Genomic DNA, 26,021 nt, shown 5'->3' on the forward strand with positions numbered 1-26,021 from the left:
GACCAGGGCTGTGAACCATTGAGGTACAGTTTCTAAATTATGAAGGTAATGCCTTTTTGGCCTTTTGTTCAACAAGTACAGTTCTCTTACTAGGTGCATTTTTCTTTCGTTTCAGCAACTTGAAACATAAAAGTAATGTCATTGTTCAAAGGAAACGATCACTTAATAAATGAGTAAAATACAACTATGTACATTTTGTTTATTCAGCTAAGATAGGCATGGTCTGTTTCCTTGTTTAATATTTTATTATTTCTTCATTATTATTCTTTTTACTTTAACTGGCCTTTACTACAACTAAAAACAGGGACGTAACTGGTCCTTCAAAGAAAGAAATTGCCAAAAGACTAAATGAAGAAAACAAAAATGGGAGTGGCACAGGAGTGGGAGTCGTTCTGAATGGGAGCGGGACGGGAGTGGGAGTCAATTTACCAGGAGTGGGACGGGACAGGATTTTTTTCATTATGCTGGCCTGGGATTGGGATGGGACAAGACATTTTTCTGTGGGAGCGGGATGGGACAGGAGAGAAAATCCACTTCCGTGTCACCCTCTAATGTAGAAGACAAACAGCATTTCTACTGTCAATTGAACATTAGGGACTGTGATTTATGCAGATTTATAGTTTATTGATTCCCTTTTTTAAAACTTTTGACCAGCAGACAATGGTTGGTTGATGGCTAACCGGTTGGAATGTTACTGATTTAAGGGCATGGTTATAGTAGATTGATGGATGATGGTCTTGTTTATTTGTTGTTGTTTTTTTAATTGGGGAGGGGGGAGACATTTTGAGGTGTAAAATTTTCCTTTGTGAGTATTCTGGCCGCAATTGGCAGAAGTCAAACACAGAAATATCCATTTATATTTATAGTGAATAATGAATATATTGGCAGCATGTATACACAGAGACGTTCAGCACTGGTCAGACCCGAGGAGTTCCAGCCATTAGAATCACAGGCAGTTCTTACCTCTAAATATTTTACAGTTTGGGTGTATTTAAAGAAACCACCTCTCACTGATTCAGCTGCTACCGCTGCTCCAAACAGAGACTGACAGCGTTTTGAACACTACCTCTTTTTCACTAAAAATATAGTATTCAGAGAAAAGATCATAATTCATCGTACCCTTTTGATTGGTGTTGGACAGCAGATAAGGTCGAGTAACTTTGTAGATGACAGGGTATCTTAAAGGCTTCTTAAGTTCAATAATGGAGCCTTAGCTTGAACATATGTCATGTTTAGGTTCGCAGTGAATTTAAGTGCAGCAGCATGTATTTTACTTGTAGCATGTAGCAAAAGACAGCACTTGATTGTAAAGAAATGAATTTTAAACCTTTAGCTTCAGATATGCAACATCTTTCTGACTTATAAAGCAGCAGTGGTCTTCTTAATTTTGTTACCATTCAGAACATGTTCTCAATCATTCAATTATTTTGAGTACCTAAAGGAAATATTAGTAATGTCCAGACTCTGGGGGTCTCTGGGGACTCGATAAAGTGCTATACAAGTACAGGCATTTAGCATTTAACTACTCTATTCAACCCCAGACTCCTTCACCCAGTTCAGTTTTTTCTAGTCTTCTGCCCCCTCCAAATTTCTCTTTAACAATTGTATTATAAGAAGAGGTAAGAACAGAAAAACATAATAATCATTAATTATTATTATTATTATTACTGGGAGCAGAGGCATCATAAGGCCATGTGTATCAGAGAACAGTCACTGGAAAACAGGGTTTTACTAATGTTTCTTTAATATCTGACAAAGAATATTGGAGTTGGCCTTTAAACAAGGTTTAGAATGTAACGTCAAGCATGGCTAACATTACAAACACATCATTCTCCACGTTTATTAAGGCTGCCAACATTTCCAAACCCAGCAGGTTTCATGGCAGACCGAGGTTAAAGGCTTAAAGGGATAAACCAGACTTCCTGTTATCTGCTGTGTCCTGCTCTCTTGCAGCCTGAATGAAACACAGACATATCTCAGCTTGTCATCAAAATACAGTTTTCTTTTAAACAGCTTCTGACTTTTATGTGCTTCCTCTGAGTTTATAAAGATCTTACTGATACTTAAAAAGTCCAACATTTGAACTGTTCTTCACTCAGTAACTGCATCTACATCCAAGGGTGTAGTTGTCAGCACAACATGCCAGCGCTTGCGTACACAGGGTTCACCCATCAGAAAACTGCAACTCCTGTCGGCAAGCCTCCAGTGAGGGTTGATCTCGCTGTGACTAACAATGACTGTTGATGACCGGAATCCTTTGCTGTTACACTTGGGCAGGAAGACAATGGTTGATGTTACTAAATGTAAAAAAGAAGGTTTGTTGTAAAAGTCACGACAGTCAAAAGACATAACTAATTACAATGAATATGTTTTTTGTACTTTGTTCTGTGGATGCCGATCTCTAATTTGACTTGTCAGTTGAGCTTGGTTTGATAATATACGAAAAAAGGAAAAGAAATATCCAGATGAAGTCTGTCAGATCATCTTTAGGGCTGAAATCACTGCTCACACAAACAAAAACATTATCATCTAGTAGAAATCTTTACCCCTTTTAACTGTTTTGGCTACACTTTTATCTTGCCTTCAGGCTTCAAACTCACACATCTGTTGCTAAAACTATATTTTTTCAGATCTTCTCCTTTTGTTTGAACCTTTCTTTAGGTTGGCCAAAAGACTTTCTACATCCCTAAAAACAAATAAAGAACTTGTCAATGCCGACCCATTGAGTGTTATAAAAAATATTTAATCTTTTGTGAAATGACAAAAATAATATGCATTTATCAGTTCAGGCTCCATCTTGCTATAATGGTATTACAATGTCATGGTCCTCGCAAAAAAAGTAGTGTTCTTCAGGCTGACAGAATAGAAGCCCTAGGTGGGGGATTTTAAACTGAGAAGAAGTCACTAAAAAAAGAGCTAAAACTGATTAGTTTTCACCTTTTCGTCCCCCAGCAGCACAGTTTTCATCCTAATGTCTGGTCCAGTGGCAAGTAATAAAGCTGTCAGTTCTTTATTTTATTTTTAGTTGAAACTATGCTATGTTGCCAGATGATGTGGGGAAATGCAGTCCCCTGAAGTTGTACATGAATGTCATCTTGTAGATGGTGAGCAGACTCTCGTTGCTATATGAGACAAAGGATGTCTCTTTGACCTGAACGTTGGCCCTCCAAACCAGTTCATGGTACATTTTATTTAACACTAGAATCTGTGTAAGGCCACACAATACATCACATCACAACTTTTATTGTAATATTATCTGAACAATATCATCGGCCTGCTTTCATGCTGTATTTGGTACACTGTTAAGGTTCAACTGCTATGCATTAAGGCTCTGCAAACCAATAAACCTGACCTGTTTGATGACCCCCCGCTGCCTTTAGTACCTGATATAGAGAACAGTTGTTGTGATGCTAAAAGTACCTGAAAATGATAACAATGTCACAATGAGGGAGAAAAATGTGGGTGACATAGGTGTGTTGAATAGAGAAGTACCGATTGAGATATTCCTTATGACGATAGTACATTATCATTACACATGGCATTGCCTCTGCTCCCAGTAGTAGTAATAATAATATTAATAATAATAATTAATGATTATCATCATAGTACATTAAAATTAAAATTAAGTATATAATAAAGGACTCATTAGATTTAGAGTGTAGTAAAATACCAATTGAATTTAATACTTAGTATGGTAATTATGTCCCACTTAAGTCACTCACAAAGGATTTCCTGAATGCTGCAATATTTCTTTTTTTCCTGACAGTGACAGATATTCCAACCAAGGACAGGGATGGGGACTCTAGTTTAGTCAGGGAGTCTGATGCAGTAATTCGAAGAATTGCCTAGATTGGTGCGATGATACATGGGGTCAGATCTGGACTGTGGATGTGTGACATGGTCTTAAAAATTCCTCACAATGTTATGTGGTATTTATTGAGATTATGCTAACATTGACTGTGAAGTGTATTTAAAAAGTAATTGCATTCTTGTTTGGCAAAATATGTTACAGCTACAGTATGACTATATATGACTGCACAGACTAAAAGCTCCATAATCAGTGCTGTGTTCGCCACTGTAGGTCACAGTATCCTGTTATCACAGCTGGAACATTGTGTGGGCATTAAGGTTATTGCTCGACAGTGGTTTAAGCCTTTCTTAACAAACATGAGCCTCTTGGTTAGATAGATACATATTTTTGAGCAGTAGCATCTCTTACTTGTGGATTTCCCCAAGACTCCATCCTAGGGTCCATTTTGTTTGCATTGTTTATGTTGTATGTATTTTTAGTAAATATAATATCTCTTCCCAGTGCTTTGCTAATGACAAATCTATCTGTGTATGCATAAAAAATGAAAACACTTATTTTAAAGACGTTATTAGACTGTCTTACTGCTATTAACACATGGATGAACTCAAATTTCTTCCATTTCGATAATAAGACTGAAGTCATAACATTTGGAAAGTAAGACCTTTCCAATGTAATTCTTCAGACTTTCTTGTCATACAACCACAGTTTTGTCAGGAATCTTGGCTTGTTGTTTGACAGCTCCTTTAAATTCACAAGGCAAATCAGTTCAGTTGTCAAGACTACCTTTGTTCCGTTAAGATTTCTGGCTAAAGCGAAGTCTTAGTTTCTTCCGAAAGACTTTGACAGGTTGAGCCATGTTTTTATATAAACTTAAACTGCTTAGAGTGTTGTAATTTCGCGTCATAATTTGGTTTTTGGATGGACCAAAATGCAGGGAAGAACTCCTGAAGCTTGAGGTTTTCAGGTAAGATGAGTCTTTATTATCCGTGGCAGGATACAGACAGCGTAGCCAACACAAGAGATCGCACATACACATAACATAAGGAACCAGCGGGGAACAAAGGAAACAAACGGGCTTCAATACAAAACTGCCCATCAGGGGAAACCAATGACAAACGTCACCAGACAATCAGGGGAAAACACAGGACCGGTGCAGGCTTGGGGTGCAGGGAGACAGAAAACAAAGGACTAGACCAGGTAATATTACTAAAACACAAGCAGGTATGACAGTAAGTGGGTTTAGATTAGTCGTCTCTTTACTGCATACAGATTACAAAATACTGCTGCTTATCTACTAACAGGAACTAGAAAACGAGAGCAAATAACTTCAGTTCTGGCTTCTCTCCAATGGCTTCCTGTTTGATACAGAAGTGATTGAAAAATGTTGTTACTGTTTTTTCAGGGTCTTGGTGGTCTTGCCCCAACATATTCACAGGATCTGAAACGCCGTACATCCACAAGAACACTAGGGTCAAACAACTTGCTGCTTACTATAGATGTTGCAAGGTCAAACAAAAAGTATAATTGATTGGGCCAACACTGTTGGGGTAATAACTGTGACTATAACTGTGGGATAATCTACTGATTCGTTTCAGAGCTGCTCATAGTCTGAAGACATTTAAGGCGCTTTTAAAGACCCACCTCTACCCTTTGGCTTTTGAGTCAAATAGAGTGTGACATCTTAACTTTTAACTGATGCATACTTGAAATCTTTTGTGTTTTTACTACTTATCGTATTTTCTTGTTCTTACTGTGCAGCACTTTTGTAACATGTTTGTTATAAAGTGTCATAGAAAAAAGTTGGCCTTGACAACTACTGCTTTTAAAAAGACCATTAGAATATTCAACAATGATATCGTGATGTTTTCCCGAGTATTGGGCAGCCCTAATTTAAACCATATCATTGGTTTTTGGCCTTTGCAGTTATCAACATTTAAACTTTACTGATTTCATAATAAATTACAACTCTGATCACATTAAAATATTTTTTCCGATAACCTTAAACCATTTGATAATTGCCCATCCTAATCGGCACATTCCTGGTTTAAACCCATTTAACTGTAAATAGATTGATTGTGTGTGAGTAGACTGAGCGTGCATATAGGAGTTAAATATCAAAAGAATTATTTCCCTGGCTGCTAGCCGGGTGTTATCTGCAGCAGCTGGGGTAGTCTCAAAGGAAATCATTGTATATTGGAATTGCTTTGGTGGTCACTTTATATTCTGTTCAAGACTGATAAGATATAAATCAATTGGTAATGCAACAGTTTCTTACATGCAGCCTCACAGCGAGCCTTCGCCATAGGGGAATTCTCCTCTCAGCCCCCCTCATTCCCTCCACTGGGCTGCTTTATTTTTCTGGGCTAGCTTTACATGGGAAAACGTGGTGGAGGAGCTGAGGGAGATTCGGTTTGAATGAATTGAAAGGGCCTCTCTTGTGATGGGCATTGCTCATGTCTTTTATGCTGCTGGGTGCCAATGTTCTCCATCTTTCTCCCGCATCCTGGGTGTCAGTCACAGCCTCAGTGGGCGATCCCAGGCGAGCCTGATGCTGCATCTCAATGGTCTCCCACAAAAGCAGAGTGGACGAGGTCTGTGAAACTGCCCAGCATGAAAAGAATCACATAGCAGGAGGAGAAATGCTGGCTGGACTGAAAACAGTGGAGCAACCGTGGTCTTTATTTTTTTGCTCACAGGCTGAATGGATTCATGCTCCATCTCACTGTGGGTGCTTTTTTTATGTACAGATGTCTTTTGTCTAAACAAATATGTATCATTTGAGTTTAGTTGTATGTTGTTTTGTTTGACCCAGTTCTCTGGTTTTACGTAACGCAGTTAATTAAATTGGGGGCAGGCATAAGAATTCTATCATCTGAGAGAATTAATCCATTGTAACCTCCGGCTCATTTTTATGCCACATAACTCCTATTATAGAGGGCCACCACCGATCCATCTTCATCAAACCCGAAACAACTTGGATTTCATTGTGATTCTTTCCGTGAATCAGCTCATAAATGTAAAAACGCAGATTTTCTCAATAACATTTTCCTCTCCTCTTGCTGCGCTCTGTCCCTCCCACTGCCCACCCCGACTGACATTCACCCCCAACAGTGTTCACAACCTCTCAGATCTCTTATCAGACCGCATGATTGTGTGGACCATTCTCCTCCTGACTCACATTTACAGTAAATTTAATTGTGAGCCTCATTAGCTCGTTAAGCTTCCCGCGTTTGGGCAGCGGGGGTTTCTTGGTGGCATGTGACCAAGCGTCTTCCTGCGTTCTCAATCGGCCCAGATTGTTTGCTCGTCCCGGCAACATCCCGCCTCTACTCTAAAATCCGCCCTGGCATGCTTGTATTTAGATCATGGCATTAGAAAAAATAATACTCATTTGTCACTAAGTCGTGTATAAATAAACTAATAAACGGTGTGATCTTTTCTGCACCTGAGAGAAAAACTGGAACACGTTTATTGAGAATGTTTTTGAATTAGAGCTGGTGTTTTGAAGAGACAATGAAGCAAAGCTAGACTCTGGCTGCCTGACATCCAGATAAGACCAGATTTACTCTAGCATATATAGTATAAACGGAGCAGTGCCGAGTTACGGCCTAACCGGAGTAGAAAAGAATTCTTGTTTTTCGTTTGCCATGTTTTTATTACATGGAAGCCTTCCATGCATGTAACATATAAATGTGTACATGACACAACTAACCACTAATTGTTGTCAAAATGGCTAAAAGCATGTGAAGTTGATGATGGCGCGATCGTAGCTGAGAGCTACTGGAGACTAACTGAACAGACATGATACAGATGGACTAGAGCAGTAGATATCAATTTACACACAATTCAATTAAAAAAACACTCCCTCTTTCCATTTTAAAGTTTTGTGTATTCGTTTATGGTTTGGAAATTGTCTGGCTCTTCCTTGCTAGATCTTAAATGACACAACCTCTGAGTTACGTCATTTAAAACAAATACTGAGCAAACAAATGCAGAGCAGCTTGAAACCACCGTTATTTTTATCATCAGTCTCTTGCATTATTGTGGAGGACCTTTTGCTCACTAGTTTTTACTATCATCCTTTGTCTCATGATCTTTAAACTTTTTTCTTGTTACTTGTGCTTGAACTTGAGTGTGTTTCGTGATAATTTGAATCAATTCCTTGTTTGAAGTTAAGAAAAATGCAAAATAAGCATGAAAGACATAAACAGCATGCAGCTGAGTCACTGAGGAGGAATAAGGTTACTTGTGAGACATTGACCTCAGGCATCAATGTGTAAGTACTGATAGCAAAGTTTTCAGCTCAAACATGAGCTCATTAGGCAAGTGGTTCAGTTGTGATTTGTCCACTGAGCAGGAAGAAATCAGGTGTGTAGACCTAGCAAACTACCACCTTTCAAAAGGATTAAAAGCCCTAAACTCACTACACCCAAACATTTTATTTACATTTACCTTTTTCTCCTAATCAGTCTTTCTGGCTAAATGTGTGCAGTTAATGCCTTATGATGCATTACTGCATTGTAGTAACATAGTTGTTTAAACAATCTAACATAAAACTATGCAAGTGTGGCTGTTGTTTGGATTTCCATGTCGTTTGGCCCTAAATAAACTTTTGGGTAATGTTACACTTCTCACAGATGAAAATCAGGGTTAATGAGGGTGTCGAAGAGTACACAGCGTTGACGTAGGAGTTCAGGGTCTATTAAAAGCCTGGTTCTGTGTCAGCAAAACAAGCCCAAATCATCACATCTCCACCACTGTGCTTGATCGTTGGTATGAGGTGTTCTAAACATCTTGTTTGGTGTTGTCAGTCTAAAAGAGGTTGTTCCAGACGTGGTGCCGTCTGTAAAGATGCAACCTGGCAAACCTTAAGTCACTGTTATGTCATGAAAATTCTTTTAAACAATCCAACTTGTTCAGGTTTTTTCTATTTGTACTGCTTGGAATTGTAAAATTTTACATGTTGCAATTGGAGTCCTTGCAGTTTTTCCTGGCTTTGCATGATCCTCAACAGTCTTCATTTGTTAGTTTTTTTTTTCCATGTCTAGATAATCTTTCTCATGGCAGAATGATGATCTCTAAACTGTTTGGAAATTGACTCAATGATCATCAACCTCCTGAAAACTCCTGCTTTTATAGTGGTGCTCTCACTAGATGATCTGCTTATTAATCTGTCTGGTTGCTCATTCCAATGGAAATAGTCAGTGGAGATCATCTCTTTATGTAGTGATTCTTTGTTTTGGCGTAGTTTTGTTTAAAAAAAGATAAAAAACTGATGTTTTTTGTTAATTTATTGACACCTAAAATCATAGAATATAAAAAGGGATTGTACTACCATAACTTTGTGATTTTCCTCACCCAGAAACATTCTAAAAGTAGAGAGGAGGTCTTCCTAAAACCAGCTTCTGTCAAATGGAACGCCATATAAATATATGGAAGTTGGTAGATGGTAAATCTGTGATCATGCTTGGCTTTGGTAATATAGTAAACAAAGAAAATGTGTTTACTATATCAATAAATTGTTCAGCGCTGACAGACTGTAGGAAACCTGATGCTAGGGTCCCCTTTTCAGTAAATATATTCTTTACCAGAAATTCTCTGGGTGAGATTAGTGTATTTTCTTTATTCAGATCCTTAAAGCAGAGAATGTCTTTCCCTTGTTTTGTCCCCTTTCAACATGCAGCTCAGTAGGGTGTGTATAATATAAGCTATGTGATATGGATAGCAACACCCTCTGATTAGAGCTGGAATCTACTGCTGTTATCTCATAACCTTTGGATCCAGAAAGCTGAAGCTCAGAGCCAGACTTGAGGAACATGTGTCTCTGTCTACTTGGGTTTTTCTTTCATGACTAAAATCTTCTTCGTTATTGAGTATATTTGCTAAGAACACCAGGATCATGAATCAGAATCACGCTGGGCTTGGTTTTTCTTCTCAGTACTTCCTTCCCCAGTGTAATCAAATGGGTGTTGGTTTTGTGTCCCAGTTTCAAAGCACCCATGGCCACATCAGCAGCTTGCTGTAAACGTCTCCAGGCCAGGGTCACACATAGTTCACATCCACTGGCTGGCTGTTTGTCCCTTGTGTTCGCCAACCAGGTGGATTCAATTGGTCGCTGCCCTCTCAAATGAGCAGGGGGCTGCACTCCTTCACTTTTTGCACTTTAATGATGATTTGTCTTGTCGGTAGGTGTCCTTCCACGTGAGCGCAGAGGCAAGGAGCTGTCCACCCCGTGGCACCGACCAGACCTTCACAATAAAGCCGGTGGGGTTTAAGGACCGCCTGGAGGTGGCTGTGGATTATCAGTGTGACTGTGTCTGCAGCCAAATGGCACAGATCAACAGCAGCATCTGCAGCTCCATCGGTATGGTTGCTCCTTTTCATTAAATCCAGATTACACCAGGATGACATTACATCCTGCAACATTACATAACCTAATGCCAAACAATTTGCTGGCTGGGCTGTTGGTGATATCCAGTGACTCTAATTCTCACTATGCTTGCAACCTTGCTATTAGAGAAGGAGGTTAAATGATGAACTGTGAGGTACGCTTCTAAATTAAAAAGATAATGTATAGTAATCAGTTCTGTCAGAGGCTTGGTCTAATAAAACCAATGCAGGGGTTAGTATAATCTGTTCAGTTCATTACTATTACAAAGAAGACCAGATATCTTTATCTCAATAAAACCTCACCATTAAAAATAAAATAACCAAATGTTTTACAGGGGAAACATATTACATAAACAGCCCATTGTTCCTCCCTTTTTCTATAATTGGAATGGAGGATACGGATATTCACAGGAAACTAAACTGCTGAAATATATCATATTCCTTGCAACTAAAATGGACCGTTTCTCTGAGCCCACTGAAATGCCTCTAACAAAATACTATCGAGATAACACAGAGCTCAAGGAGACTAATAACTGAGACGATGATGGTGACGCAGTAGGCTGTGTTCAGTCAGGTTGCTTGATATGAAATTATGAAGGTTAATAATCTATAATAATCAGCTTGTTTCAAAGTGTTATTGGATTAAAAGTAAAATTTAAGAGTCCAGATTTATTAGAATTACCTTTCAAACTATACCTTTCAGATTTTTATTCGCATAAAGTTTTGAAAACCATTTATCATTGTCCTACTTCACAATTATATACTTTTTTCATGTTGTTTGACCACATAACATGCCTGTAAAATATTTTCCAGTTAGTAGTTGTTGAACACCTTTGCAAGGCTCTATACAGGTCCTTCTCAAAAAATTAGCATATTGTGATAAAGTTAATTATTTTCTATAATGTCATGATAAAAATTTAACATTCATATATTTTAGATTCATTGCACACTAACTGAAATATTTCAGGTCTTTTATTGTCTTAATACGGATGATTTTGGCATACAGCTCATGAAAACCCAAAATTCCTATCTCACAAAATTAGCATATCATTAAAAGGGTCTCTAAACGAGCTATGAACCTAATCATCTGAATCAACGAGTTAACTCTAAACACCTGCAAAAGATTCCTGAGGCCTTTAAAACTCCCAGCCTGGTTCATCACTCAAAACCCCAATCATGGGTAAGACTGCCGACCTGACTGCTGTCCAGAAGGCCACTATTGACACCCTCAAGCAAGAGGGTAAGACACAGAAAGAAATTTCTGAACGAATAGGCTGTTCCCAGAGTGCTGTATCAAGGCACCTCAGTGGGAAATCTGTGGGAAGGAAAAAGTGTGGCAGAAAACGCTGCACAACGAGAAGAGGTGACCGGACCCTGAGGAAGATTGTGGAGAAGGGCCGATTCCAGACCTTGGGGGACCTGCGGAAGCAGTGGACTGAGTCTGGAGTAGAAACATCCAAAGCCACCGTGCACAGGCGTGTGCAGGAAATGGGCTACAGGTGCCGCATTCCCCAGACCTGGGCTACAGAGAAGCAGCACTGGACTGTTGCTCAGTGGTCCAAAGTACTTTTTTCGGATGAAAGCAAATTCTGCATGTCATTCGGAAATCAAGGTGCCAGAGTCTGGAGGAAGACTGGGGAGAAGGAAATGCCAAAATGCCAGAAGTCCAGTGTCAAGTACCCACAGTCAGTGATGGTCTGGGGTGCCGTGTCAGCTGATGGTGTTGGTCCACTGTGTTTTATCAAGGGCAGGGTCAATGCAGCTAGCTATCAGGAGATTTTGGAGCACTTCATGCTTCCATCTGCTGAAAAGCTTTATGGAGATGAATATTTCATTTTTCAGCACGACCTGGCACCTGCTCACAGTGCCAAAACCACTGGTAAATGGTTTACTGACCATGGTATCACTGTGCTCAATTGGCCTGCCAACTCTCCCGACCTGAACCCCATAGAGAATCTGTGGGATATTGTGAAGAGAACGTTGAGAGACTCAAGACCCAACACTCTGGATGAGCTAAAGGCCGCTATCGAAGCATCCTGGGCCTCCATAAGACCTCAGCAGTGCCACAGGCTGATTGCCTCCATGCCACGCCGCATTGAAGCAGTCATTTCTGCAAAAGGATTCCCGACCAAGTATTGAGTGCATAACTGTACATGGTTATTTGAAGGTTGACGTTGTTTGTATTAAAAACACTCTTCTTTTATTGGTCGGATGAAATATGCTAATTTTGTGAGATAGGAATTTTGGGTTTTCATGAGCTGTATGCCAAAATCATCCGTATTAAGACAATAAAACACCTGAAATATTTCAGTTAGTGTGCAATGAATCTAAAATATATGAATGTTAAATTTTCATCATTACATTATAGAAAATAATGAACTTTATCACAATATGCTAATTTTTTGAGAAGGACCTGTATATCCTGCCAGCTTGTAAGCTTTGCTTGAATATTTAAGGACACCTCCCAAAGCTGCTTCAGTTAACAGCTACTTTCCTTGACATGATTATGGATAGATTCTCCCCATAGCTGTTTTTGGCCTAATAATAGTAATGGAGATGCAGAAGTATGCTTAAATTATTTTTAAAGGTGTGTTTTTAAGCTGCTTGCCTTCTTCAATTTACAATTTGGTGGAAAATACAGTGATGGAGCAGGACCGATAAGTACAAGATCTGCATGCTTTAAAATTAATCAAGGCGGTTCTGGTCTGAAGTAGAAACCTTAGGAAGGTTAGGAAGCCTCTGAGATGATAGATAACTAGATTATTTCTTAGACATTATCTATTATCTGTTCATTTCAGTAACAAAAAAACTAGAAGGGTTTTGCATTTGAGAAGTACTGAGCTCTGCAAAAGGTGTTTAACTGTCCCTGCAGCCAGAAGCTGAACCAGAGCAGAGTGACTGACTTATGGCGAACCTTCACCCTGCAGGCACGTACAACTGCGGCACCTGTCATTGCGAGCCTGGCTACCTGGGCGCCCACTGTGAATGCCAGGAGGGCGAGGCCAGCAGCATGTACCTCAGTGCCTGCAGGGAAGGCGAGGGCAAGCAGATCTGCAGTGGAAGAGGCGAGTGCAGCTGCAACCAGTGTCTCTGCTACGAGTCGGAGTTTGGGAAGATCTATGGCAGCTTCTGCGAGTGCGATGACTTCTCCTGCGCGAGGCATAAAGGCATCCTCTGCTCTGGTAGGAATATCTTTCCTTCATGATTCTGATTTGTCCTGAAGCTAAACGCTGCAGACTGGGTCTGTAGTGTGTGTGTGTGTGTGTGTGTGTGTGTTAGTAGGCTGGCCTCCTCAGGACTCTACTGTAACACACCAGCTACTCTATGAAAGTAAGGTAGGAACACTCAGAACTGCTGGCTTAGCAGCTGCTTAAGCTCCCCTACTGATTTTCAAGGGTTCTTTGTTTCTCACCCTCACAGGAGTTGAAGTAATTCTTGAATATTTTTCAGATCACTTTTACTGTACCTTGCAAAACTCTTCAAACCCTTGAACTTTCCTACATTTTGTCATATCTCAGCCTAACACTCAGTGTATTCTATGGTGATCGACCAACACATAGTAGCACATAAATATGATTGGAAAGCGTATTTTCAACACACAATAAACTGAAAGGTTTGGTGTGCATTTTTATTAAGCCCCCCCGAGGCAGTGATGATGAATCTGACCATATTGTATCATAAGTGAACTAGACGTTGAATTAGCTTCCACTGGATTGGAGTAATCTAGGCTGAATTTTGACAACACTTGAGTCGATATAATTGGATTTGAATCATGAAATCTTGGCCTCCTAACATGCCATGAGATCACATTTGCTTGATTTGGAAGCATATTATTAAACTGAACTGAACCGTGGTCCTTCGGGATCACTTTACCTGCAGATTTTAAAGGCTTTATTGCAGAGCATGGACAAGTCTCATCACCTCTACATTATAGAGGTGTCGGGGTGAATTCCGCAGGTTCACACGCCAAGCATCTGCCATGCTGGGTGCAAAGGTATTCACATCTGTTAAACTTTCTCACATTTTGGCATGTTGCAATGTATGTATTTTATTAGAATTATATTTGACAGAGAAACACAAGTAGTTCATGTTTGTAAGGTGGAAGAAACTGATTAATGGTATTCCATCCATTTTAGTAGTAAAGATAAACCTTGCGGCGTGTATTTGTATTTAAGTGCTTTGAGGTAAAGTATTTCTCCACCATACTTGCAGATCTAGAGACTGCAATGCTTGCCCATTCTTTTTAGCAAAAGAACTCGAACTAGGTCTGGGCTTTGACTAAGCCATTCCAACACATGAATGTGCTTTGATTCAAACCATTCCATTGTAGTTTTGGCTCTATGTTTAGGGTCGTTGTCCTCCTGGAAGGTGCAACCTTCACCCCAGTCTCAGGTATTCTGCAGCCTCTGAAAGGTTTTCTTCCAGGATTAGTTTAAACAAGTTCCATCAATTTTCCCATCAGCTCTGACCACCTCCATGTGACTGTTGAGCATGATGCTGCCACCGACATGGTAGATGGCTTGTTTAGGGTAATGGGCAATATTAGTTCTCTTTCAACATTCGTTTCGGTATCTCACTATGGGACACGCCTCCAGCGCCTGTCCCCCAGAAGCTCTATTACATTACGCCAGTCTTGACTGGCAGGCGGAAGTGACGTCCGCTCCCATGGGAGGGACTTCCTCCCAGTATAAAAGTTGACGTCACGTAGGTGATCTTCAGTCTAACACCTCTTCTCGCTCCCAGAAGCACCTCTCAGACGGTCATTACAGTAACTTGAGCTAGCTTAACTGTTCACAGAGCGAGCTAACACCTCGGTCGCCGAGCGCTTCTCAATAACTGTGCTCGACTGTTCTGAGTCCCTTTCAACGCTGGTCTGTCGCCAAACAGCAGCGCTGCAACTGGTCACCAAACTAGCTGCAACCTTAACGGAGCTTAAGAAGTTGTGTAACTTGCACTCGTTCTCACCATGAACAGAGTCAAACCACCATCTAGAACCTGCACATGTGGCAATCTCATAGCTGGGGCAGATACCCACTCTGTCTGCGCTTCGTGTCTGGGGCTGCAACATACCCAGGACGCGTTGGCGTCACCGGCGAGCTGCGAGCACCGTGCACAACTCTCCCTTAAATCTCGTCGGCGCAGGCTAGCACGCCAAGCTAGCCTGTCAGAGGTTGATCCTATGATGGGGGTAGCCAATCCCCCGCCACCGGAGCTTCCTGGTACTGATGAGAGAGAGCCCACTTTGGCTGGAGCCAGTTGGGGTGATCAGCTCGACGCTGTCGCGCCACTGACTGACCCAGAGGAAGACGAGGCCGCACTTCCAGGTTTCAGCACTCTTGCTAACGCTGAATCCGAATCTGAAGTGGAGTCCATCAGTCTCGGGTCTGACGACGACAAGCTGGACTGCGGGTCTTATGCCATCCAGTCGGTTGCAAAGCCCTCGGTGATGGATGACACCAGTCGCTGCGGTTCCCCAAACCCGACTGCAACAGACAGATGTCTGCAGAAGGGCAGCAAAGAAGCTGGGCATCGAGTGGCCAGAAACCCTCACCGAAACTACCACATCTCGATATGAGGGGAAGCGGCTTCCTAGAGCCAAATCTTCCAGCAGACAGCTGTTGCCGGTCTTTCCCGAGTGCCTCGAGGAAGCAACCCGGTCCTGGAGCAATCCTCTCACCGCCAAGAACCCCGCCCTGGGAGGGTCGGCGCTGGACTGGACGGGCATGGAGGCCGGCGGTTTTTCACATCTGCCTCCCATAGAACCTCTGCTGGCATCTCACCTGCACCCATCGCAGAAGTCAGCCATGACAGTGGCAGGACCCACCCTTCCCTTCAAAGCTGATTCTTTCAGTCCGCTCTGAATGAGAAAAGCTACAATGCGATGGCTGCTTCATCTCTTCTCCTCGCTTACCAAGCGGAATTACAGGAGCAGATGACTGGCACACCGATGGCCGATTTGTGGGACGAGTTGTGCGTGGTGACAGACCTATGCCTGCGTCTCCACAGAAGCGCTGTCCAAGCATCCGGGAGAGCCATGGCCCTGATGGTCACTCAGGAGAGAGCTAGATGGCTGAACCTGTCTAGCCTGTCTCAAAGAGAGAAGAACCAGCTCCTCGACACCCCGTGGACCCGAAGAGCTTATTCGGCCCCACTATGGCAGCCATGCAAAAACGCTGTGAGGAAAAGAAGAGGGAAGGTGAAGCGCTAAAGCTGTGTCTACCCAGGAAAGCGCAGCCTCCTCCCCCTCCAGCACCCCGTGTGCCGCTCGCTCAAGCAGCGGCTTGACCGGCCTACCGCATCCCCAAACGCCGGCCTCAGCCGCAGTCAGCGGACCATGGGAAACAAATCGAGCTCAAAGGTGCTTGGGGAAGGAAGCCATTCGCTCCCCCGACGACACTGGGAAACCAAGCGATCCCTTCCGCTACTGTGAGCGCAAAGAAAAAGAGGCGCGCTACCTAGGGAGCCGTCTTCGGGGTGGGACAGCAGGATCTGCCAGACACCTGCACCCCCCCTACCAGGACACATCCTGTCCCAGTTCGAGTTCAGAACGCCACGTTCAAGGCAACTCAAACGGCCTGCAGAGCCGACGTTGGAGCTCATCGTTCAGAGCCGACCGAAGCGGAGGAGGATCAAAGCCACCGAGAGCTCAGAGGAGCCGCAGCTGTGGCCAGAAAGCACACACCAGTGCACAAACACATGCCAGTGTCTAAAAACACAATCTTCCCCCTTCACAACATGTTCAATAAAGTTGTTTTCTGGCACGCATCCAGGCCTGGAGCCGAGGGCGCAGCTACAACGAAAAAACATGAAAAATATGTTAAAAATAACACAAGGACAGGACATGGCCGTGCAGCTGCACGAGGCCACAAGGGGGAGCTCCCGCTCCACCCTTGCCACAGCTGCACTTGAGGCCTGAAGGGGGAGCTCTCACCCTACCTCTAACACAGCAGGCTGCTTTTTCTGTGGAAGAAGCAGACCTGGGGCGAGCGCAGCTAGCAGTTGTAGCGGAACAGCAGATCCCTCAGCCGGTGTTGCGCAGTGTTTACATGGAAGCACCTCTAGGCCCACTGACAAACAACACTCGGCTGTGGCGAGCGTGTGAAGCGTCAGATTGGGTGATAAAGACGGCTCCAATTTGTGACAGCCCCACCCCGTTTCAAGGGCATAGTACAGTCATACGCCCGGGGAGAGTCCGCTCGCGTCCTGCAAGAGGAAATAATTTCCCTGCAGCACAAAAGAGCTGTCCGGCTGGTACCGCAGGAGCAAAGCAGAGACGGGTTTTACTCCACATACTTTCTCGTGCCGAAAAGGGGCGGGGGTCTGCGACCGATATTGGATCTGCGGGCTCTGAACACATATCTGAGACGGTATTTGTTCAGGATGCTAACACACACAGCTCTGATAAAGTTTGTGCGTCAAGGAGACTGGTTTGTCTCCATAGACTTGAAAGACGCATATTTCCATATCCCTATATACCCCCCTCACAGAAAATACCTCAGATTTGCGTTTCAGGGAAAGATATACGAGTACCTGGTACTTCCTTTTGGCCTCTCACTGAGCCCACGTGTGTTCGTGAAATGCACCGAGGCAGCCATCGCGCCTCTGAGGGAAAGGGGGATGCATCTGGCGACGTATATAGACGATTGGCTGATTGCAATTCAGTCTTTAGAGGAGCTCATGACGCATGCCGAGATGCTTACTTTACATCTGACAGCTCTGGGATTCACAATAAACTGGGAAAAGAGCATTTTAACCCCAGTACAAACAATCACCTTCATTGGCCTGTCCCTGAATTCAGTCGAGTTCAGAGCGCGCCTCTCAGCGGAACGAGTAAAAGCCTTTCAGGCTTGTCTGGCACTCTTTCGCAGAGGCACACAGGTGAAATTCAGATTATGCCTCAGACTGCTCGGTCTGATGGCGTCTGCGCTGGCGGTCATCACACTCGGCCGTCTACACATGCGCCCGTTTCAAAGGTGGGTGGCGTCACTCAGCTTGAGCCCCACACGCCATGCTCACAGCAGCGTCCTGGTTTCTCTCATATGTGCACGCGCGATGAGCCCATGGAAGCGTCCCAGTTTTCTCAACACCGGCGTTACCATGGGAACCATCCTGACGAGGAAGGTAATTACCACAGATGCCTCGCTGACAGGCTGGGGAGCCACTCACGAGGGGATGATGGTAAACGGCGTTTGGAGTCCACAAACACAGACAGCTCACATAAATTGTCTGGAACCCCTGGCCGTGATGCTGGCACTGAGACACTTTCTGCCCTTTATCAAAGGGCACCATGTTTTGGTCAGAACGGACAACACAACACTGGTTGCTTACATCAACAGGGGGGTCTGCGCTCACGTCATTTACACGAGCTGGCATAGAGACTGATAATCTGGACCAGCTCACACTTGCTGTCACTAAGAGCGACTCACGTGCCAGGGGTAATGAACAGAGGCGCGGATCTGCTGTCAAGGGGCAATCCCCGCTACAAAGAGTGGAAACTCCACCGCGATGTGATGTCCTAGATATGGAAGAGGTACGGGCGAGCGGGGGTCGACCTCTTCGCATCAGGCGAAAATGCTCAGTGTCCGATGTTTTTCTCACTGATAGAGCAACAAGCTCCGCTTGGATTGGATGCTCTAGCGCACAAATGGCCGCCGGTCCTACTGTACGCCTTTCCCCCGCTGGAACTGATCATTCCTACTCTCGCCAGGGTGCGAGAGGGAAAACACTCACTCATTCTGATAGCTCCCCGCTGGCCAGGGAAACTCTGGCTAGCGGAGATTTTTCAGATGCTACACGGCGAGCCATGGCGGCTTCCCCTCCGCAGAGATCTCCTGACGCAGGCACGTGGAGAAATATTTCATCCGCATCCAGAGCGCATGGCCCTATGGGCCTGGCTGCCAGTGGGCTTCCCCAGAACGTTCTTGACACAATTCAAAATGCAAGGGCCGTTTCCACGCGTAACGTGTATGAGGCTAAATGGCAGGCATTTGTGGGTTGGTGCGCAAAACCTATGGTGAGCGTAATGCAAAGCCCTGTGTCGGACGTTTTAACTTTTCTGCAGGCACTGTTGGATAAAGGCTTGGCTTTTTCCACTGTGAAGGTGTACCTGGCTGCTATTTCAGCCTGTCACGTTGGCTTTGGTGACAAAACAGTGGAGCAGCACCCCCTGGTGTGTCAATTCATGAAAGGAGCACGACGGCTCCGTCCAGTGTCGAGGAGCCTCACTCCTTCATGGGATTTACCTATGGTACTCGATGCGTTGTCACGTGCACCGTTCGAACCGTTGCAGCAGGTTGAGCTCAAAGTGCTTTCCTTTAAAACGGCCTTATTTATTGCTCTGGTCTCTGCTAGGCGTGTGAGTGACATTCAAGCGTTCTCAGTTAACCCGTCCTGCATGCAGTTTCTGGGTGAGTCAAGGGTTTTACTGAAACCTAATCCTGCCTTTATACCTAAGGTTGCTACGGCTCTGCCATGCCGTGCCCTTGAATTAATGGCTTTCTACCCACCACCATTCTCCTCTCAGGAGCATGAACGACTGCATACGCTCTGCCCAGTACGAGCTCTGCGGTTATATGTGGAAAAAACTGCAGATTTTCGTAAATCAGAGCAGCTGTTTGTGTCATGGGCTTCATAACATAAAGGAAAGCCTCTCACAAAGCAACGTCTTTCGCATTGGGTAGTGGGGGCTATTATTATGGCTTATGAGAGCAGAGGCCTTGCACCCCCTGCAGGTCTGCGGGCTCATTCCACTCGTGGTGTGGCCTCATCCTGGGCATTGTTCCAGGGTATACCTGTGGAGGAAATATGTGAGGCTGCCAACTGGGCGACCCCTCACACCTTCACTAGGTTCTATAAACTGGATGTCACCAGGCCCACACTGGCTCACACGGTTCTGGGTGTGGGTTCCACATTGCCATGAATGCAAGATGCATCTGTTGGTCTTCGAGTGAGCTTATCTGGCAATACGGGAGCAGAAATATCCCATAGTGAGATACCAAAACGAATGTTGAAAGAGAACTTTAGGTTAAGGATTTAATCCCGGTTCTCTGAAACATGAGTGAGGTATCTCACCAGATCACCCTCCTTGCAGGGAGCGAGGAAGAGGTGTGCTTATTAAACTGAAGATCACCTACGTGACGTCAACTTTTATACTGGGAGGAAGTTCCTCCCATGGGAGCGGACGTCACTTCCGCCTGCCAGTCAAGACTGGCGTAATGTAATAGAGCTTCCGGGGGACAGGCGCTGGAGGCGTGTCCCATAGTGAGATACCTCACTCATGTTTCAGAGAACTGGGGTTAAATCCTTAACCTAAAGTTGTTCTCCCAGCTAAGTGTTTTGCACAAAGTCAGTAAATGTATTTTGGTCTCATCTGACCAGAGCACCTTCGCCCACATATTTCCTATGTCCCTTACATGTTTTCTTTTTATGAAACTCCAACAGGACGTCTTATGGCTTTCTTCTTGTCGCTCTTCCATAAAGTCCATATTTGTAAAGGACACAACTAATAGTTATCTTGTTGGCAGATTCTACCTGAGCTGTGGGTCTTTGCAGCTGCTCCAGAGTTACCCTGCGCCTCTGGGCTGTTTTGTCTGATTAATACTCTCCTTGTTCAGCCTGTCAGTTTAGGTGGACAACCCTGTCTTGGTAGGTCTGCAGTTGGTCAGTCCTCTTTCCACTTGGTCTTCATGATGCTGTTTGTTCACTAATGTTCTCTCACAAACCTCTGAGGCCAGAAACGGAACAGCTGAGAAAACTGTTATTCAGAAATTGCATGTGCTGATGCCAACCAGAAGACCTTGTCCTCTCTTTGGCTGTCGTAGTTCATGTATACAGAGCAGCGTAAGCTTTGTGAAAAGAACTGTTTTGCTTGGAGGATCTATATGGGACAGACAGATCCTTTTGTGTTCCCAGTACATCGGGTCCAGGACCACAGTGAGAGACCTCAAGGCTCGCCCCTCCACCAACGGTTGCTTGTGTGAAACCACAGAGAGGCCTTTGTGTCAGCAAGGCCAGCCCTGGCTTGATCCCAAGGCACAGTGTTTGCCGGTATTTGTCAGGCCGAACAGAGGAGCAAGCAGTCAGAGCAGAGCCGGATGGTGAATGCACAGATGCAGACTGGCTGTTTCTACTGATCACCCATTAAATGTTAACACTACACCACATTCTGTCCTCTCACCTTGCAGCACAACAAGTCCCTAGTGAAACCAACCGGTACATCTGATACACAACCCCATCACTACACCCTCACCTCCATCTAGTTCATTTTTGTGGAGATCCTTGTCTAAACCACGTTATAAGACAAATTCTTAGGAAATAGTGTTGAAGTGTTTGTAAAGCCCCCTAACTTGCAGGAATCTCTCATAACCTGGATTGGCTCCACCTGGATGGATTCTGTTGCTCAGTTTGAGCCTGTGTGGGAACATCTGCTGTCTGATGGAGAGCCGGACGCTCCTGGAACTTATGTTAAAGAGCAAATCATCCTGTGTTGAATCTTTACTCTCATTGTTTTTGCATGTTAATATATATATATATGCACCGATCTGAATATTTGGACCCATTTCCAATCTCTGGGTGTATAAAGCTTTGACTTACTCAGACCCATTTCATCTTATTCCCATTCCTTCTGAAGAGGTATGATATAAGAATAGCCTTAAAAATTATTTTTACTCTAGCCTTTAGTGGTCATGAATTATTTATACTAGGAACAGAGACAACATCACGCAATGTGTGAGAAAGCAGTCCCTTAAAATTAGAAATGTAGTAGTTGATAAATTACTTCATTTAGGTAAGGTATGTAAGTCTTATCAGTTTCATTATATGATATATATAATTTTACTGTCAGTTTCACATATATTAAAAGTTGATCTGAAGGATTGTTCTACAAATAAATGAAAATATAATATAAAATTTGATTTATTCCCAAAACTAAAACATCATTTGAAATGAGTGGTCAGTAAAAAAATTGAATTAACTGATTAATAATCACACTAATATATTTTAAAGGTTGAAATTAAACAGTACAAATAAATTCATCTAGAATTGAAGTTGTGAAGGGAATTCAGAATAAAGACTTGTACTGTTTGCTGTGTAGTTTAATAAAATGTCTAATTCTGAAAGGTAAACCCAAGGTTTTTCTGCATGATTTGGATTCTAAATACCAGACTGAGGGAAAGGTTGGAAGGGTGCAGAAGAAGGAATTCAAATGGAAAAAGGCCTTTTAGGTCCAGCAGGATCCATCACCAGAAACCAGCCCTAAATACATTGATTAGAGACCTTAAACATAGACTGGGTCTATTTGGGTCACATCTCAATGAACTGGACCGGGTCCTTGGACCTGCGGTTCTAAACTGGGCTCAGTGGAGAGAAAAACTTTAGCAAAATATCTGTCTGACCCAGCCTCAAGGTCTTCTCTCCAGGGAGGCACCAACTGTTCAGAACCGAATTGTTAACGATGCCAAAGTATACTTGCTCAGCTGGGCCCCACCTTGGTGCTGGTTCTGTGACTCTGGGTCTAGCAGCCTGGCTCAGTGATCAGGCACATAAAAGTCACCCCATCGTGATGTCATCAGGCATGAAAGAGTTAAGCACATGTGTTTTTGCGACATTATCATACAAACAACTAATAATAATGTTATTCTTTTACAAACCTCATTGTTTCCATTTTCACAGGCATTGAGTTTCAAAGTAATGTTTTCACTGACCGGAAGCAGAAGTCTAGCTCAAGGTTGCCAACGCACACTAAGAGCCTTTAAGGGTGGAATGTTTGACCTGTGGTAGAAAATACCGTCATATCTCCATGTGTCTGCTGGCGACATTTAAAACGCCTCACTGGTGCTTGAAATAGTAAACTTTGATACTTGTGCTGTGCTGACCAGACAAAAATATTTTAAATGGCTTGTTGTTGACAAGTAAACCCTTCAAGCTAAAAACATACATTAAAATCCGAATGTATGTTTTTAGTTTGAAAGGTTTACTTGTCAACCTTCTGCAAAATGTACTAAGAAAATGTCCTTTGTGACCACAGTTCACCAAACAACATTTGTGCCACCGCCAAAACTCCTGGAACCTACATCTCCTAACTGGACCCCATATGTTCTTCTGTTCTTCAGAGTTATGTGGTAGCATAAAAGCTAAACTGCTCACCTCAAGAGGCTGGAAGTCTTTACTTTCTCATTCAGTTGACTCAGTTGTCTTCAGGTGTGATATCTAAGCTTTATGACCAGCAGTTGATAAGAATCCTGTTGGGTTTTCTAGCAGTTGTTGATAAAGAGCAAACAGGAGTCTGTTGGTCTGAAATGTATGATGGTTCAGCTTCTGTCACATTAGATTAGAGAAGATTACACACAATTTCTGGTGTGGTTTGACGTAACCAAGCCCCAGAGAATGTTAGTCATTGTTTTTATTTAGTTACCAGTGAAACAAATGGAAAGAAAGACGTCTGACGACCACAGTTTACATCCAAGTACGCAAGATAAGAGACATCTTTGCTTATTCAACATGTACAGTAAAGCTGGTAAGAGTCTGTTTAGACCGGATATGTTTTGAAGTTCTTGGATAAAAGGAATAAAGCCAACTATGAACTGGGTCGAAGCACAGAAGTATCCAGTACTGATTATCTGACTGGATGAAAGAAACTATACCTTTCAGTTCATCAGCTTTATCTTTTAGTACATAATAACGATCTGTTTTTCACCAGGTTCTCAAATTGTTTATATTAAACATCCAGTGTGCAGAAACAGAACAGATTCCAACCTGTTATTTCTTAACATTAAGCAAAAAGAAAAGGTGTGTGTAAAAACTGGAAACCCAGGGTGGGTTCTAAAAGCACCAGCTGCTTTTAAAACCACCTTTTTAGCAGCAATAATTCTCAGTACTCTGTATGACTTTATTGGTGTCTCTCACTGACATGGAGGAATTGTGGTCTGCTCTTATTTACAGTTTTGCTTCTATGCTTGTTTGACCCAGTTTAGACCCAGTTGTCACACAGATGGTCTCACATTCAATTCCAGAATATTTTAGCTTACAGAGATGTTCATGTTGAACACCTCTGTATCTCACCTCATGATCTTGATGACTGAAAGACTCTTCCCAGGTCTAGAGCCTGCAAGAGAAGCCCACATCATTACCCCTCTACCACCATGCTTTACAGTTGGCATGGGGCGTTTGTGCTGATATGCTGTGGTTGGTTCTGTGCATTATGACCAAACCTTTCTACTTTGGTCACATTTGTCCAAAGAACGATGTTCCAGAAGTCTTGTTGTTCATTCAGATGGAGCTATGCCAACTAAGCTTGTGCCATTAAATTGCGTTTAGAGAAAAGAGGCCTTTTCATGGCAACTCTTCTGAATAGCCCATACGTGTTCTGTCTTTTTCTAGAAGTCCTGTCATGAACTGTTAATATTTAACATGCTGAGGCCTGTAGAGTCTGCGATGGAGCTCCTGTTTTTTTCTTTTCAATTTTTCAGGACATGGTTCAGTCTGATCTTGGTTAGTTTGCTAGTATGTTTACTCCTCTTTATCTTTGTTCAATAAATAACAGTGTGGCATGACAATGTTTTAGTACACTAGGTTTGTAAAAGGGCTCATTTTCATTTACAGATATTTATTATATGGGATTAAGATTTTAAATTAGATTCTTTCTAAGAATAACATGGATCAGAATCCTCCATCTTTTTGAAGACCCCATAAATTTCTCTTGTAGGAGGAAGAAGAGTCACACTTACTGTATGTATAAAGAACACGATGTATAGTGATACTATATATTGAATTGTGAGATTCAAACATACTTTGAGCTACAGGCAGCATTAGCAGAACCTCTGACTGTCTGACAGAAGATGTTCTGTAAAGTGATGTTCTCATTGTCGCTGAGTGTTACAGTTGCCTTAAATCCGGTTACAAAGCCACTGTGTGTGTGTGTGTGTGTGTGTGTGTGTGTGTGTGTTTATCTGTCTGAGGTTTAAGTTAAGAGAAATATGCCGAACGGCAGTCGGCTACGTTCAAATGTTCAGACTGTGGTTGGTAGGTACCTTTCCCTTCATGAATGACTTGAAGTCATGTGTATTGTGTTTACTCTGAAAGAAAAACACATTAACTGTCATCTTAAACATGAAGAGGCACCACCTACTGGAACCATTAAATATTACATTAAACCTGTAATCCTGTCAGGTTTTTAATGCAAATAATTGGCAGTTTTTATTAACATTCCTCTCTTTACAGATGTGTTAATTCTCTATTGTTATTTGTGTTCCTCCTCTTGAATCAGTAAATCTGGACCTCTTAGTCCTCCTATCCTGCTGACCCACATCTACTCCACAGCTGCTTCCAAATGGTGATCTAAGAGCTCAGCGGCCTCCTGTTGCCAGAAATAGCATGTCTTTAGTTTCCAGAACCCTCTTTTTTACCTCATAAATAAACTGCTCTCTCAAATCTGCATGTGCATAATTACATATGTGTATCCTCACAGGGTAAATGGGAACATGTGTGTTTATTCATGTTCGTGCTGGGGATAGCTTAGCCTGTGCTTCACACAAATAAAAAACAGTTCTCTCCAGGTCGTGATTGTTTTGTTGGTTAAAAGCAAGAATCAAACTTTTCTTTACTCTGTGTTTAAGAGAGTCTAGCCAGACAGGAAGAGACAGGCCATCAGGTTGGTGTTCTGGCCAACACATCGTAATTAAGACATGTTCACCTGAGTCAGCTGTATTCTCCAGCAGTGAGGTCTTTATTTTCCAGCATTGAGATGACACAGTGGAACAGTGAAGAGGATCCTAACAGCGATGGTAGCTCTGTCACAGTCAGAGGAGGGGTAAACATCAGCAGT

At 42.9% G+C, this 26,021-nt stretch overlaps 1 protein-coding gene across 2 annotated transcripts in view; it reads left to right on the forward strand.

Annotated features, from left to right (window-relative positions):
* itgb5 (integrin, beta 5) overlaps window positions 1–26,021 on the forward strand; it is a 75,119-nt gene that overhangs the window by 15,864 nt on the left and 33,234 nt on the right. For both annotated transcript variants that reach the window (XM_047370354.1, XM_047370353.1), the window contains exons 10-11: window positions 10,001–10,175; window positions 13,129–13,383. In XM_047370354.1, coding sequence (XP_047226310.1) covers window positions 10,001–10,175; window positions 13,129–13,383 — 430 coding nt within the window. The remainder of the gene's footprint in view (window positions 1–10,000; window positions 10,176–13,128; window positions 13,384–26,021) is intronic.

Source organism: Girardinichthys multiradiatus, chromosome 7 (assembly GCF_021462225.1).
Source record: "Girardinichthys multiradiatus isolate DD_20200921_A chromosome 7, DD_fGirMul_XY1, whole genome shotgun sequence".
NCBI classification, from domain to species: domain Eukaryota; kingdom Metazoa; phylum Chordata; class Actinopteri; order Cyprinodontiformes; family Goodeidae; genus Girardinichthys; species Girardinichthys multiradiatus.